Source organism: Megalobrama amblycephala, linkage group LG12, assembly GCF_018812025.1.
Source record: "Megalobrama amblycephala isolate DHTTF-2021 linkage group LG12, ASM1881202v1, whole genome shotgun sequence".
NCBI classification, from domain to species: Eukaryota; Metazoa; Chordata; class Actinopteri; order Cypriniformes; family Xenocyprididae; genus Megalobrama; species Megalobrama amblycephala.
This window is the reverse complement of record NC_063055.1, coordinates 2,143,895-2,158,524: the sequence shown is the minus strand read 5'-3', so window position 1 is coordinate 2,158,524 and position 14,630 is coordinate 2,143,895. Positions and strand designations below refer to the sequence as shown.

The following is a 14,630-nucleotide window of genomic DNA, read 5'->3' as shown; positions in this document are numbered from 1 at the left end:
TACGTGCAAACAACAGAGAACTCAACGTACATATAACCCTCTCATAATCTGGGTTATATAATGTTGTTATTAAAAATGTGTTTGTAATATTCAGACGGCTGGCCGGCCCTGCCCTACACGAACCTCCTATAAAACACGCTCAGGACAAAGAGGAATAAAAACAGATGGATTCCAGGCACCATAACAGGATAACTGCGACGGCAACACCTAAAACTATCATCTGAGAACATAAACAGCTCATTTTAACCTTCACAGGCAACTATCCTGACATAACTGCAGTAATAACAAAAATTAGGCCTTGAGTAACAACGGGTGAGTTGCATAAGAGGCGTTTCATTACGTATTTCATTCATTACGAGTTTCATTTCATTAAAAGCATCTAAACTTTGAAAATGTCACACTTTTTCCTTTCCTTTAAAGATGCTGATACCTTGGAGAAACAAACCTCTTACTGTGCTTGAGCTCTCCTAACCCAAAATTCACCAGTTAAGTCAATTTCAGTAACTTTAGTTCAATTAGAGCATCACAAATCATAAGACATTGAAAACAGCATGTCAACAATGCTTTTACAATTTCTGATTTTCAGCTTTCTTAGAGTTGATATTAGCCACAATCCCTTGTGCTTCGGAAGACATTCTCTATCGCCTTTTTCAACTGAAAAACAAAAATGTATGAACCCAAGTGAAGTAATGATGAATGTTAAAGTTGGCATTAAATGGAAATTCACCTTGTTTTCTTCAGTATACATAAAAGTTGTTGTTTGTAACCTGTAGTATAGCTAACTGCTTTTTCAAAAGGGTACAGAGCAAAAAATAATATTATTTTTATCTTGTTTTCCAGTTAAAATATCTAAAATTCCTTATAACAAGATACTTTTACTTGAGAAACAGCACTGCATCGGATAGTAAAACTTGTTTTCACTAGGGATGCACCGATATGAAAATTTGGCCGATACCGATAACCGATTATTCTTTTTATTTGAAAGCCGATAACCGATATATATTAGCCGATAAATCTAAATCAGAATTTTTATACAATTTTTGAGAGCCTAATTACAAAAACAAAAGTCTCAACATTAAAAGCCATGTCCCAAGCACACAATTATAATATTATGTAGCCTTTATGACAGACACATGTTGCACTTAACTGTATTTTCCTTTTTGAAGTGATTTCAATCGTATTTCAAACAATTCAATACCATAATGGTGAACAGTGCGCATCTGAAGTGTCTCAGCTGAAGGAAATAATCAATTTTTTGTCAACTTTAATATATATGCCAAATTTTCATATTGGGCCGATAACGGTAAAATTAAAAATTAACATATATCGGCTGATACCGATAACCGATAATTCTTTATATTCGAAAGCTGATAACCGATATATTGGTCAATAAATCTAAATGAGAATTTTTATATAATTTTTGAGAGCCTGATTATAAAAACAAAAGTCTCAGCATTAAAAGCCATGTCCAAAACACACAATTATAATGTTCTCATTATAATATTATGTAGCCTATATTACAGACTTGCGCTGCACATGTTGAGCTTAACTGTATTTTCCTTTTTGAAGTGATTTAAATCATATTTCAAGCAATTCAAAACCATCATGGTGGACAGTGTGAATCTGAAGTGTCTCAGCTGAAGGAAATAATCCATTATTTATCGGCTTATATATAATATATTAGCCAAATTTTCTTATCGGGCCGATAACGATAACATTAAAAATGAACATATCAGCCGATACCAATATGGTGGCGGATATATTGCGCATCCCTATTTTTTTTTTTACAAATTATATCTTGAATATGAGTGTATTTTGTAAAGATACAAAAAGTTCTAAAACTTCTAATATCTTATGCTTCTTGTTTGAAAAATAACCAGTGTTCAAGATGACCTAAACAGCACCAACCAAAAAATTCCATGTTGGAAAGTAATGAAGCAGACAGCAAAGATTCATCACAAACAGTATGTTATCATTATGTGACCACTCACGTTGGGTTACGGTGGACACGTCAGAGTCTAACACGCTCCGACAATCACTAGTTATTTATCATGAGGGGTGAGTTTAATCAGACTTCATGCCGTTTTGACGTCAGTCCATTTCAGAGCTGCTGCCAGTACAGTCAAATTCCTTGGAAAACATGACGGGATTCCTTTCCCTCCACGAAAAAAGGTTGAGCAGCTTCAACTGAATGACTGAGATTGAAAACCGATATCATCATAATTAAGGGTTGATCATCACCAAATGTGTGAACTAGAAAAACCCAGTTGGCCTGGGTGGGTGTGTTCCCCAGAAACATCTGTGTGATCGTTGTGGTTTGGCTTCATACACACTGAGCTCTACAAGAGGGTGTTTGAGTCCAGGTTTGTGGCTCAGACCAAGTCTGGGGACAGTCTGCTATAAATCTGAGAAAACCAACATGTCCCCCAACCCCTCTCGCTAGTTAACTAGCAATCCATGCAACCACACCAAAGCATCACGGAAACACTCACACTGTGACATTCAACGAACAACATGTAGTTTTAACCATTCACATTCATCTTGCATGCACAATTTAACTAGGTTGAATTTAGTGTGGATGACAACAAGACCTCTGGATGAAGATTTCTTCAAAATCTATAAAAACAATAGCACTACTATGGCTTATTGGACATGTAGCATGGTAATACAATGATATACTTTTAAAGTGTTAGTTCACCCAAAAATGACATTTCTGTCATTAATTACTCACCCTCATGTCGTTCCACACCCGTAAGACCTTCGTTCATCTTCAGAACACAAATTAAGATATTTTTGATGAAATCCAATGGCTCAGTGAGGCCTCCACTGACAGCAAGATAATTAACAATGTCCAGAAAGCTACTAAAGACGTATTTAAAACAGTTAATGTGACTACAGTGGTTCAACCTTAATGTTATGAAGCGACGAGAATACTTTTTGTGCACCAAAAAAATGAAATAACGACTTTATTCAACAATGCAAAACACTGCATCATGAAGCTTCCAATCTTTATAAATCTTTTGTTTCGAATCAGTGATTCAGAGCGTGTATCAAACTGCCAAAGTCACATGATTTCAGTAAACGAGGCTTCGTTACGTCATAAGTGTTTCGAAATGTTTCGAAATTTCAGTGGTTCACCACTGGGGGGCAAATTACCACGAATTTACCATTACTGTACCATGGTGCTTTGTTCCAATAAAAGAGTCTAGGGCTGGGCGATATATCGCATGCGATTCTCACGCGCATTTCGTCAGTAAAGCCGGTTCCCTGATTACCGCTAAATCGCCATCACCTGCTTTCAAATGGTGCGGCATTTAATAGACAGAGCCGTAGTTCACTGATAAGCCACGCAAATATCGCGTTCATTATCGAAGGCGATTCATCTGCGATATGAACGTGGCTTATCAGTGAACTACGGCTCTGTCTATTAAATGCCGCACCATTTGAAAGCAGGTGATGGCGATTTAGCGGTAATCAGGGAACCGGCTTTACTGACGAAATGCGCGTGAGAATCGCATGCGATATATCGCCCAGCCCTAGACTCTTTTATTGGAACAAAGCACCATGGTACAGTAATATATCGCCCATATAAGCGATATATCGCCCAGCCCTAAAAGAGTCCAAAGATTGGTATAAAATCAAATGGAAAGTCTTAGGGCTGCTCGATTATTGCAAAAATCATACTCATGATTATTTTGGTCAGTACTGAGAACATGTTTACTCACTGACTTTGGAAACATCATGCATTTAATAAACTTTGCATGTGTTCATGCTAGAGCTGCACGATTAATCGCTAAAAGATCGCCATCTCGATTCAAACATTCACACAATCTCATTCTTAAATTAAATGACAACAATTCGCCTGTGTGATCAGAATAGAGAAAATCACCTTTGAAAGTAACTTGGCGCTTCAAATAATGATTGTATCAATTTCAGACAAGTGACTTAAAAAAATGTAGTCATTGAATCATTCACTCAAAAAAATTGTTTCAAAAACACTGATTCATCCAGTAATGAAACAAGTATTGATGAGTGAGTCATTGAATCATTCACTCAACCTGTTTTTTTAAATGATACATTCAGATTAAACATTTTAAATAGACTGCAGGAAGTAACAATTTGTCAGAACCTCTAGTAAATTACATGATATTTTGTTAGGTTGTCTGTTCAGAATAATGGGAGAATCATGTTTGAAATAAAAAAAAAAAAAAATTGTGATTCTCAATTTATCCAGAGTCATGCAGCTCTAGTTCACGCCCAAAAAAACTTAATACAATAAGCAGCTTTCCAATAAACAACTGGACATGAATACAGCCACAACAAAATCAGCCCTATACTAATAACAGGAAGAAAACCTCCAGAGATGCACTTGCTCCTAATTTAAGATGAGCCTGAAGGTGTTGTGACGGCACAAACCGATGCTGTGGCTGCTGTACTGGGTCACATTTTTACTACTGCGGTGTCATAAATCCATCCCTCTTTGTTTTGCTCAGAACTTTGCTCATAAAAACACTTATAAATAGCCGAATAACAACGGAAGGCTTTGCGTGGTCGCTTAATGGACTGCACATTAAAAGATGGTAAACATAGATGAGATTCAGAGGGCAAAAAAATGGAAAAATACCATGAAAATAAGAGTGTTTTCACTTTAAAGAAGCATCTGCTATGATGTGAAAGCCAAGTAATCAGCCAAAAAAATGGGTGTAGTCATTTGCAGAATTACTGTGAAGGAGTCATTACATATATTATTTTCGTTTTTTAATCACCCTGAGTTCCAATGACAATGTTTGTGCAACAAAAACGGCTATAGTTTGTTTTTCGTGAACATGTTCCTTTCTCTCTGACGCTGATCAGACTTCTATGTAAATGCCCCTTGAAATGAGGAACAGACCTGTGTTTGAACCGTACTGACCAACAGGGAGAAACAGGAAATTGACTCTTGATATATTCACCTCTTCATGATCTGAATCTCTAAACTCCATCTGCCCTTGTTCTTGACACTGAGCTCCTGCCGACACTGTTTGATGGCGATCTGAACGCTGCTCTCCTGTACACAGATACACCAACACATGTTAGAAAACATCAGAGACAAAATTACTGTCACAGTACCATAGTACATTGATGGTATCAGATGGTAATACCGCGGTACTTTAATATACAGCAGGCACAAACAATGGGGAAGTGGAAATGATCTGCTTACATTTCATAACCACAATGTCTCACAATACATTCAATCTTCATTTTAACCATTAGATCCATTTTCTTTACAGTACATGACTCTTGCTTTAATAATAACATTTTATTTATAGGGTCATTCCGTGTCAAATCAACCAAATTTCGGAAACTTTCCCAGCTCGAATTTTTTATTTTGTTATTTTGTTAATTTTTTCTGTAGAAAGACGGTATAAATAGTGATGAAAGACAAAATATTAAATGTCATTCAGTAATTCACTATTTTGTACAGGTGCTGGTCATATAATTAGAATATCGTGAAAAAGTTCATTTTTTTATTGTAAATTATTTTTTAAAATTAAACTTTCATATATTCTAGATTCCCTACATGTAAAGTAAAACATTTCAAAAAAAATTTTTTTTTTTTAAATTTTGATGATTAGAGCGTACAGCTCATGAAAGTCCAAAATCCAGTATCTCAAAATATTAGAATATTTACATTTGAGTTTCATTAAATGACCATCCCTACAGTATAAATTCCGGGTATCTCTTGTTCTTTGAAACCACACTAATGGAGAAGACTGCTGACTTGGCAATGGTCCAGGAGACAATCATTGACACCCTCCACAAAGAGAGTAAGTCACAGATGGTCATTACTGAATGTGGTGGCTGTTTACAGAGTGATGTATCAAAGCATATTAAATGCAAAGTTGACTAGAAGGAAGAAATTGGGTAGGCAAAAGTGCACAAGCAACAGGGATGACCACAAGCTTGAGAATACTGTCAAGTAAAGCCGATTCAAACACTTGGGAGAGCTTCACAATGAGTCAAATGAAGACGGAGTCAGTGCATCAAGAGCCACCACACTCAGACATCTTCAGGAAAAGAACTACTAAGCCACTTCTGAAACAGAAACAACGTCAGAAGCATCTTACCTGGACTAAGGAGAAAAAGAACTGGACAGAGAACAGTGGTTGAAAGTCCTCTTTTCAGATAAAAGTAAATTTTGCATTTCATGTTGAAATCATGGTCCCAGAGTCCGAAGGAAGACTGGAGAGGCACAGAATCCAAGCTGCTTGAAGTCTAGTGGGAAGTTTCTGAATCTAGTAATGATTTGGGGGGCCGTGACGTCTGCTGGTGTTGGTCCATTGTGTTTTATCAAGTGCAAAGTCAATGCAGCCATCTTCCAGGAGATTTTGGAGCACTTTATGCTTCCATCTGATGACAAGCTTTATGGAGATGCTGATTTCCTTTTCCAGCAGGACTTTAGCACCTGCCCACAGTGCAAAAACCACTTCCAAGTGGTTTGCTGACCATGATATTACTGTGTTTTATTGGCCAGCCAACATGCCTGACCCCTGAATCTATGGGATATTTTCAAGAGAAAGATGAGAAACAGTCGATCCAACAATATACAGATGATCTGAAGGCTCAATAGTGCCTCAGCAGTGCCACAGGCTGATCACTTCCATGCCACACTTCACTGATGCTGTAATTTGTGCTAGGAGCAAGTCATTTGCTGTAATATGTGCTGCCGACCAAGTATTGAGTGCACAAATTAACATACTTTAAAGAACTTGAACTTTTCTGTTTTGAAAATCCATTTTTTGATTGATCTTAGGAAATATTCTAATATTTTGAGATACTGGATTTTGGACGTTCATGAGCTGTACGCTCTAATCATCAAAATTAAAAAAAAAAAAAAAAAAAGACTTTTGAAATGTTTTAATTTACATGTAGGGAATCTAGAATATATGAAAGTTTCATTTTTAAAAATAATTTACATTAAAAAAATTAACTTTTTCACGATATTCTAATTATATGACCAGCACCTGTAGAGGAGGGTCAAAATGACCATTTTCACTTCAGATTTGGAGCCAATTTACAGGGGTGTAAAATGACTTTAGAAAGATGGCAGCATCATTATTTTATTTTATCACAGAGATTGGTAGGTTTATTATTGACTTTATTAATCTTTGTTTCATTATATGCCAACGGTGACAGTTCAAAAATGGGAAAAAGCACTTCTTTGCCTCAAGTTTGCATGCCTGTAACTCAAGAAGTATTAAAGATATCTTAATATCCTTTTAGATTCTGGCTCTTAACAAACTTTCCTTTTGACATCTCCATTTTAAAGGCCATCGATGGTTCAATCCCAGAGATTTGGATATCTTAATGTGGCTCCATGAGTAAATTGTACACATTTTCAGTGGTCAAAAACCAAATATGGGTCACTTTGCATACAGCTGATACTTTTTTATTTTAAAGAAGAATATCTGAAGAACAAATCATGTTGAAACTAGAAATGTATCTCGTATTTGTCTGTCAATTCAATTGCCTAAAACATACCTGTCTGAGTGCCATAAATATTCCTTTTCCAGAGTTTGCATGCCTGTAACTTTAAAAGCATTCAAGATATATTAGTATCCTTCTAGATTCTTATTATTAATAAACTTTACTTTTGTAATCTTCATTTTAAATGCCCTATATAGTTCAGTCCCATAGATATGGGGATCTCAAAACAGCTCCATGTTTAAATTGTTGAATTTTACCCATTTTCAGTGATCGAAAACCAAATGTGGTTTACTTTACACACAGCTGATACTTACTGCACTTAAAGAGGAATGTCTGAAGAATAAATAATGTTTAAACTAGAAATGTATCTTATTTCCCTCTATCAAAAGAACTGCATAAAACATAACTCTCTGAGTACCAAAAATCCACTGAAGATGACTGAGGCACATTAATCTGCTCTCAAAAGTGTATTTATAAGAATCTATATTTGAATCAGTTTTGAATTTTGTTTGAATTTTAACACCTTTTGAAGCAACCAAGAGTTCAAATACACAGTGTCGTAACTACACATTATTGCATTGACATCCCTACATCTATGAGATTCCAAAAGAAAAGTTTAATAAAGAACAAGAATCTAAAATGGCATTAAGATATCTTTAACACTTCCTGAATTAAAGACATGTAAATTTTGGAAAAATGTTTGTTTTTGGCACTCAGAGAGGTGTGTTGTATTCAACTGTTTTGATAGAGGGAAACAAGATACATTTCTAGTTTCAGTGTTATTTGTTCTTCACACATTCTTCTTTAAACACAAAAACTATCAGCTGTTTTCAACCATTGAAAATGGGTCAAATTCAACTATCTGAACATTGAGATCCCTATATCTATGGGACTGAACTATATAGGACCTTAAAAAATGAAGATTACAAAAGAAAAGTTTATTAAGAATGAGAATCTAGAAGGATACATATCTTGTATCTTGAATACTTTTAGAGTTACAGGCATGCAAACTTTAGAAAATAAATATTTATGGCACTCAGGTATGTTCTTGTGTTGGAAAAAAAAAAAGAGATACATTTCTAGTTTCAACATTATTTGTTCTTCAGATATTCCTCTTTAAAAGGATAAAGTATCAGCTGTATGCAAAGTGACCCACATCTGTTTTTTGACCACTGAAAATGAGTAAAATTTACCAATTTACTCATGGAGCCACATTGAGATCCCCATGTCTCTGGAAATGAACCATGTTGAGCCATAAAAATGAAGATACTACAAGAAAAGTTTGTTAAGAACCAGAATCTAAAATGATTTTAAGATATATTTAATACTTCTTGAGTTACAGACATGCAAACTTGAGGCAATAAATAACAAGAAGTGCTTTTTTCCCATTTTTGAACTGTCACCGTTGGCATATAATGCAACAAATATTGATAAAGTCAACAGATTTGACTAATAAATCTACCAATCTCTGTGTAAAAATAAAATAATGATGCTGCAATCTTTATAAAGTCATTTTACACCCCTCCAATTTGGCTCCAAAGGTGAAAATAGTCATTTTGACCCCTTGACAAAATAGTGGATTACTCAGTAAATATACATCTTTATATAAATATACAGCCTTTCTTCTTCATTTATGCATTTCTTTCACCAGAATAAATATTAACAAAATCAAAATTTGAGCCGGGGACCTCTGGTTGAGTTGACACACAAACTGTCATGAGGGTGAAATGCGTCCGTGACCTTTGGAGCCCAATGTGAGTCTACTATCATAATGAATGAATGATCAATAGTGAATTAGTGTCTCTGTGGCGGGTCAAGAATTGTCATACTATAGTGAAATTCAGGGAGGAAATCAAAAAGGCGGCACTTGAATTCCATCTTGCCCATTTCCTATGGTACTTCCTTTTAGTTCACTCCTCATGACAGGAATTATGACGACCGGTGACATCAACCGGAAAGCGGCAGAAAGAGAGAAACCAATGCAGTCAGGTGAGTAAGCAAATATGATGCATTTTGCATGTAGTAAACTCAATGACATCATCATCACGAGGCTTTAACTGTAATGGCACAAATCTATTTAGAAGATATTTCTATTTTGCACTTATTTAATATGATTATTCAACGTGATCTCAGACGTTTGCACATACACAACAGCCACAGACACACAAACACAGTATTTCCACTCTGGTTTCAGTGAGCGCTCATCAACATCCGCTTCACCAACACCCTAATTACTGGTGACATGACATGATGTCACCCCTGAACACAACCAGTGCTGGACAGGATATGGAGACAATAAAACGTGATAAGACTCTGTTATATGGTCCAGCAAGTAAACTGGTGCATCTGATGACTTATTAAAGCAACATGAACACTCATTAAAACAGCCCTGTAACAGCACACCTCTCCTCAACACGAGGAATCATTAACCTTTAATCTTCTTCAGCATTCCTCTCAGAATATATGATCGTCACGCTCAGTAAACCTCTTTAAGAATGTGTGTGTGTGTGTGTGTGTGTTTCAGTGCAGGCAATGAGTGATCATGATGTCATCCGTGACAGGAAGTAGGACAAAGCAGGTAGATGCATTTCCTCCTTTCATCCTATTGTTAGAGTCCCAGTGCCGTGAAGGTTAAATCATGGGAATCTGAAGTGCCTCTATTTTAAGACGTTGAAACACCTTTATCCTGATGTGCTGTGTCAGGATGGGGTGGGACGACCCGGGTGCGCCGTTTACCAGCAGACCACCAAAGAAATTTTTTTTTAAAAAAGACTGTGACCCTAATTTGAGTAACATATTATTGGATCAACATCCTCTCTTGATCTTTGCATTGAATTCTTATTATAATATCATTGTCCTAAAGCACTGTGTGTCATGAAGTGCCTTTTTTAATTTTTCTAGTTAATCGCTGAGCTATTCAACAACCACTTTTCATTTTACCATCGTTGATGTACTATTTTAGTTTTTGGCAATAATTAGAATTTTACTTTTATATTTTTTGTTTTCATTTTAGTTTTTTGTAATTTAGTTGTGTGCTTTCGTAATTTTTAAATGTTTTAACTTATTATATATATTTTCATTAAAGGCCCACTGAAGTGTCTTAAAGGTGCACTAGAATCAAAAATTGAATTTACGTTGGCATAGTTGAATAACAAGAGTTCAGTACATGGAAATGACATACAGTGAGTCTCAAACTCCATTGCTTCTTCCTCCTTATGTAAATCTCATTTGTTTAAAAGACCTCTGAAGAACAGGCGGATCTCAACATAACACAGACTGTTACGTAACAGTCGGGATCATTAATATGTATGACCCCAATATTTGCATATGCCAGCTCATGTTCAAGGCATTACACAAGGAAAGGCAGTATTAACGTCTGGATCTGTGCACAGCTGAATCATCAGACTAGGTAAGCAAGCAAGAACAATAGCGAAAAATGGCAGATGGAGCAATAATAATTGACATGATTCATGATTACAAGATATTTTTAGTGATATTTGTAAACTGTCTTTCTAAATGTTTCGTTAGCATGTTGCTAATGTACTGTTAAATGTGGTTAAAGTTACCATCGTTTCTTACTGTATTCACGGAGACATTTCATTTTTAAACACTTGCAGTCTGTATAATGCATAAACACAACTTCATTCTATATAAATCTCTCCCACAGTGTAGCGGAGCACTATCAAACTCATTCAGAATTAAATGTAAACATCCAAATAAATACTATACCCACATGATCCGACGCATGCATGCAGTATGCATGACGAACATCTTGTAAAGATCCATTTGAGGGTTATATTAGCTGTGTGAACTTTATGCACTGTATTATAGTCGAGAGCTCGGGGGGTAGGGAGCACGCGATTTAAAGGGGCCGCAGCCTGAATCGGTGCATATTTAATGATGCCTCAAAATAGGCAGTTAAAAAAATTAATTTAAAAAAATTTATGGGGTATTTTGAGCTGAAACTTCACAGACACATTAAGGGGACACCTTAGACTTATATTACATCTTGTGAAAGAACGCTCTAGGGCACCTTTAACACGCAGCATTATTCATATATATAATTCATTATATATAATTAGAGAATAGAGATATAAAAATTTCTCCACCGATACCAATAGCCAATTATTCAGTGTGATATCTTCCGTTACCGATAGCGATACCAATACTTTGGGGGTTCTGCCTTTTATACACCTTTTTTAAATTAATGATCATTTCATTATAATTAATAACTATATTTTTAATTATTATATTTTGAAAGAAATGCAAATAAAAAATTTATTTTCTCCATTTCATCAACTTGTTTCAGAGTAACTGGTATCAGTTATAAACAAACACATTATTCAAACTAATATTAACACACATTAACTAAATTCTGATGATTAAATTAATATTTCTTAACTTTCTGAATGTTAATTTAATTTAACATTGAACATCAAACTGGTTTCTTAGCATTTTCTTTACACAAAACTCAAATGCAAAACTTTTGATTGACAGGATATATCGGCCCTGATTATCGGCTGTTGGTAAACTGTGAAAATTTGCTTTTATTGGCCGATTATTGGTGCATCTCTAATATATATACAAACTTGCTTATTTGATTACTAACATAGAAATAGAGCAGAATGTTAAATCCTTCCAAAGCAATCCCCATAAAATGTGGTTTAAACTCTAAAGTTTGTTTATTTTGTGGTTTAGATCTGAGCCTGGATCCACTTGGATCATGAATCACTTATCATAAATTAATATAATTATAGCATGCCTTTCTCCACCATGAGAAACTGAGCATCTGCAGCTACGCATATATACTATACAAATATGCATTTCACAATATATTTGAACAGGAAACAATAAATCAGTTGAACATCTGCCGCTCCTCGTGATCCTGATGCACAGCGGACAGTAAATGCACACTGACGCATGCTAAATGTCAAAAGAACGGATTCACCCTCATCTACGTCTGTGTGTCCAATCAGCTTGATTCACTTATAATACAACACTGTGGTTTAAAGCAACATTTAACTCCCATTTTAAAAACATTCCCACCATTATAAATCAGTCCTAAAACTCTGAGGAACATGAAAAGTTGATAAGAATGTTGTTAAAACACTAAAACTAATCCGACTGCTTGAAAGAAATATTATTCCAGCACCCACAAGGATGTTGATCCAGGCAAATGTTCTAGTCATGTTGCGGTTTATGAGTGTGCTTCGCTTGAATTTCTAAGGAATCATATTTTACCTTATTTTGCCAGAGAGTGACATTCCCAAAGCCTCCGGTTCCCAGTCGCTCTTTCAGTTCCCAGGGGCCACACATCTGCGGCTGCATGGAGGGCGGACGGCTCATGACGGCCCCTCAAACCTGCAGAGAGAGGGAACAATATCAGAACGGTTAAAAACACAGATGTGTACTATAGATTCATGAGTATATGTGTGAAAATACAAGAGCTAAATATGACACCTGAAGAGGTCCTCATTTGTAAAAATGACACAAACTAAATGTTTTATGATAATTATTGTAATTATCTAGATTATTATTATTATTTAGTTTATTATTAGTATATATTTGAGGGTTTTAGTTAGTATATAGACATTTAAAGACACATAAAGACAAAATATAACCCTGAATATGAAGCAGCACAACTGTTTTCCACATTGATAATAATCAGAAATGTTTGAGTGATTTCTGAAGGATCATGTGACACTGAAGACTGGAGTAATGATGCTGAAAATTCAGCTCTGATCACAGCAATAAATCACACTTTACTATATATTCACATACAAAAAAAACTATTTTAAATTGCAATGATATTTCACAATATTATTGTTTTTACTTTATGTCTTTATATCTAAAAATGCACTTTTGGTGATTAGATGTCCATGTCCTCATTTAGTCAGCTAAACACGTGTGTGAGATTTCATATCGCTTTATTTTCTGTTTTAAGCTCTGTTGATTATATTGTGTGAACTTGATGTTATGAAACACAGTTTTGTTCATTATAATCAGCACATGTTTGTACACAAGATCAGATCAGTTTATTAAACTTTCATAAAGCTGCTGCTTCACATAAAACTAACTAAAGTTCATATGTTTACATATAAATAAGTTTAATTCGCAGTATATAGTGCGATAAAGCAGCTCGTGTTCACCTTTACCGCCGTTATTGTGAAGTGATTTTACCTGCTGCTGTCAGATTTGATCTGATCTACTCCAAAACACTTCTCAAAACAGAGGATTCCTGCGATCTTTACACATCTAAGGTTTTCTTTCGTAAGTTAGTCAGTAAATGTTTATGATTATGTTTTGAAAGCAGAAGAGCATTGAGTTTCTCTACTTCCTGAAACTTTCCTTTACCGTAAATATTGTAAAAGAGCAGACTCGCAAAATAACATCCGTACTTACAATAGGCTACTATACATACTACATACTACGCATATCAAATCATCATACTTAGCCTACATTTCTGTACAATAAACATCTATCTATACTCATCTGGTGTTTAATGCATGAGTTAAAGTGCATTCAAACAATGAAAAATGTCACCAAACTTTTAAAATATATTTTCATTTATGCTGAATGCATAAATTACAGAAATGATGTGCATTATATGAAGAACTGATTCTTGAGATAAGGGACAAAACATGTTTTAGAAGTTTTTATTATTTAATAATACATTATATATTTGTAGACAAAGGTCTCAGCTAATGAACCATGTAAGGGAACAGGTTTTTCTGAAAATGTACATTTATGCACTTCGAATCTTAATTTGTGTCAACTCCATCAGACACATTAAAAAGCATGATATTTTAATTTGATCCATCCAACAACAGTGTAAAGTCTTCAGTTATGTAATAATGGTGTTCAGGAGCTAAGTGAAAAAAATTAATTCTCTAATTTTTTTTCTTGGGTTAAGGGTTATAATCTAAATTCCTTAATTCTCTAACCTTCTTTTTAATATTAAACATATATAACCAATGTTCTTAGGTAAATCAGACATGATATCATGTAGTTCAGTTGATGTTTTAGGGCCAGATTTACTAACAGCTTGCTCCAGCGCAAACCCTCTTTTGGCATTAAAAAACTACTGTCAGAATTTACTAAAGACACACAGTGCAAAATTAGAGCTGAAAAGGCGTGGACTGACTTGTTTTTGCGGCTGACCT

General features: G+C 35.1%; 1 protein-coding gene across 1 annotated transcript in view; it reads right to left on the bottom strand.

The window, feature by feature from the left end:
- Positions 1-13,844, bottom strand: part of ikbkb (inhibitor of nuclear factor kappa B kinase subunit beta) — a 36,284-nt gene extending 22,440 nt beyond the window's left edge. The window contains exons 1-3 of the mRNA XM_048209629.1: positions 13,648-13,844; positions 12,709-12,828; positions 4,953-5,047 (exon numbers count right to left, since the gene is read on the bottom strand). Coding sequence (XP_048065586.1) covers positions 4,953-5,047; positions 12,709-12,813 — 200 coding nt within the window. The 5' untranslated portion in view covers positions 12,814-12,828; positions 13,648-13,844. The remainder of the gene's footprint in view (positions 1-4,952; positions 5,048-12,708; positions 12,829-13,647) is intronic.
- Between the last annotated feature and the right edge of the window lie 786 nt (positions 13,845-14,630).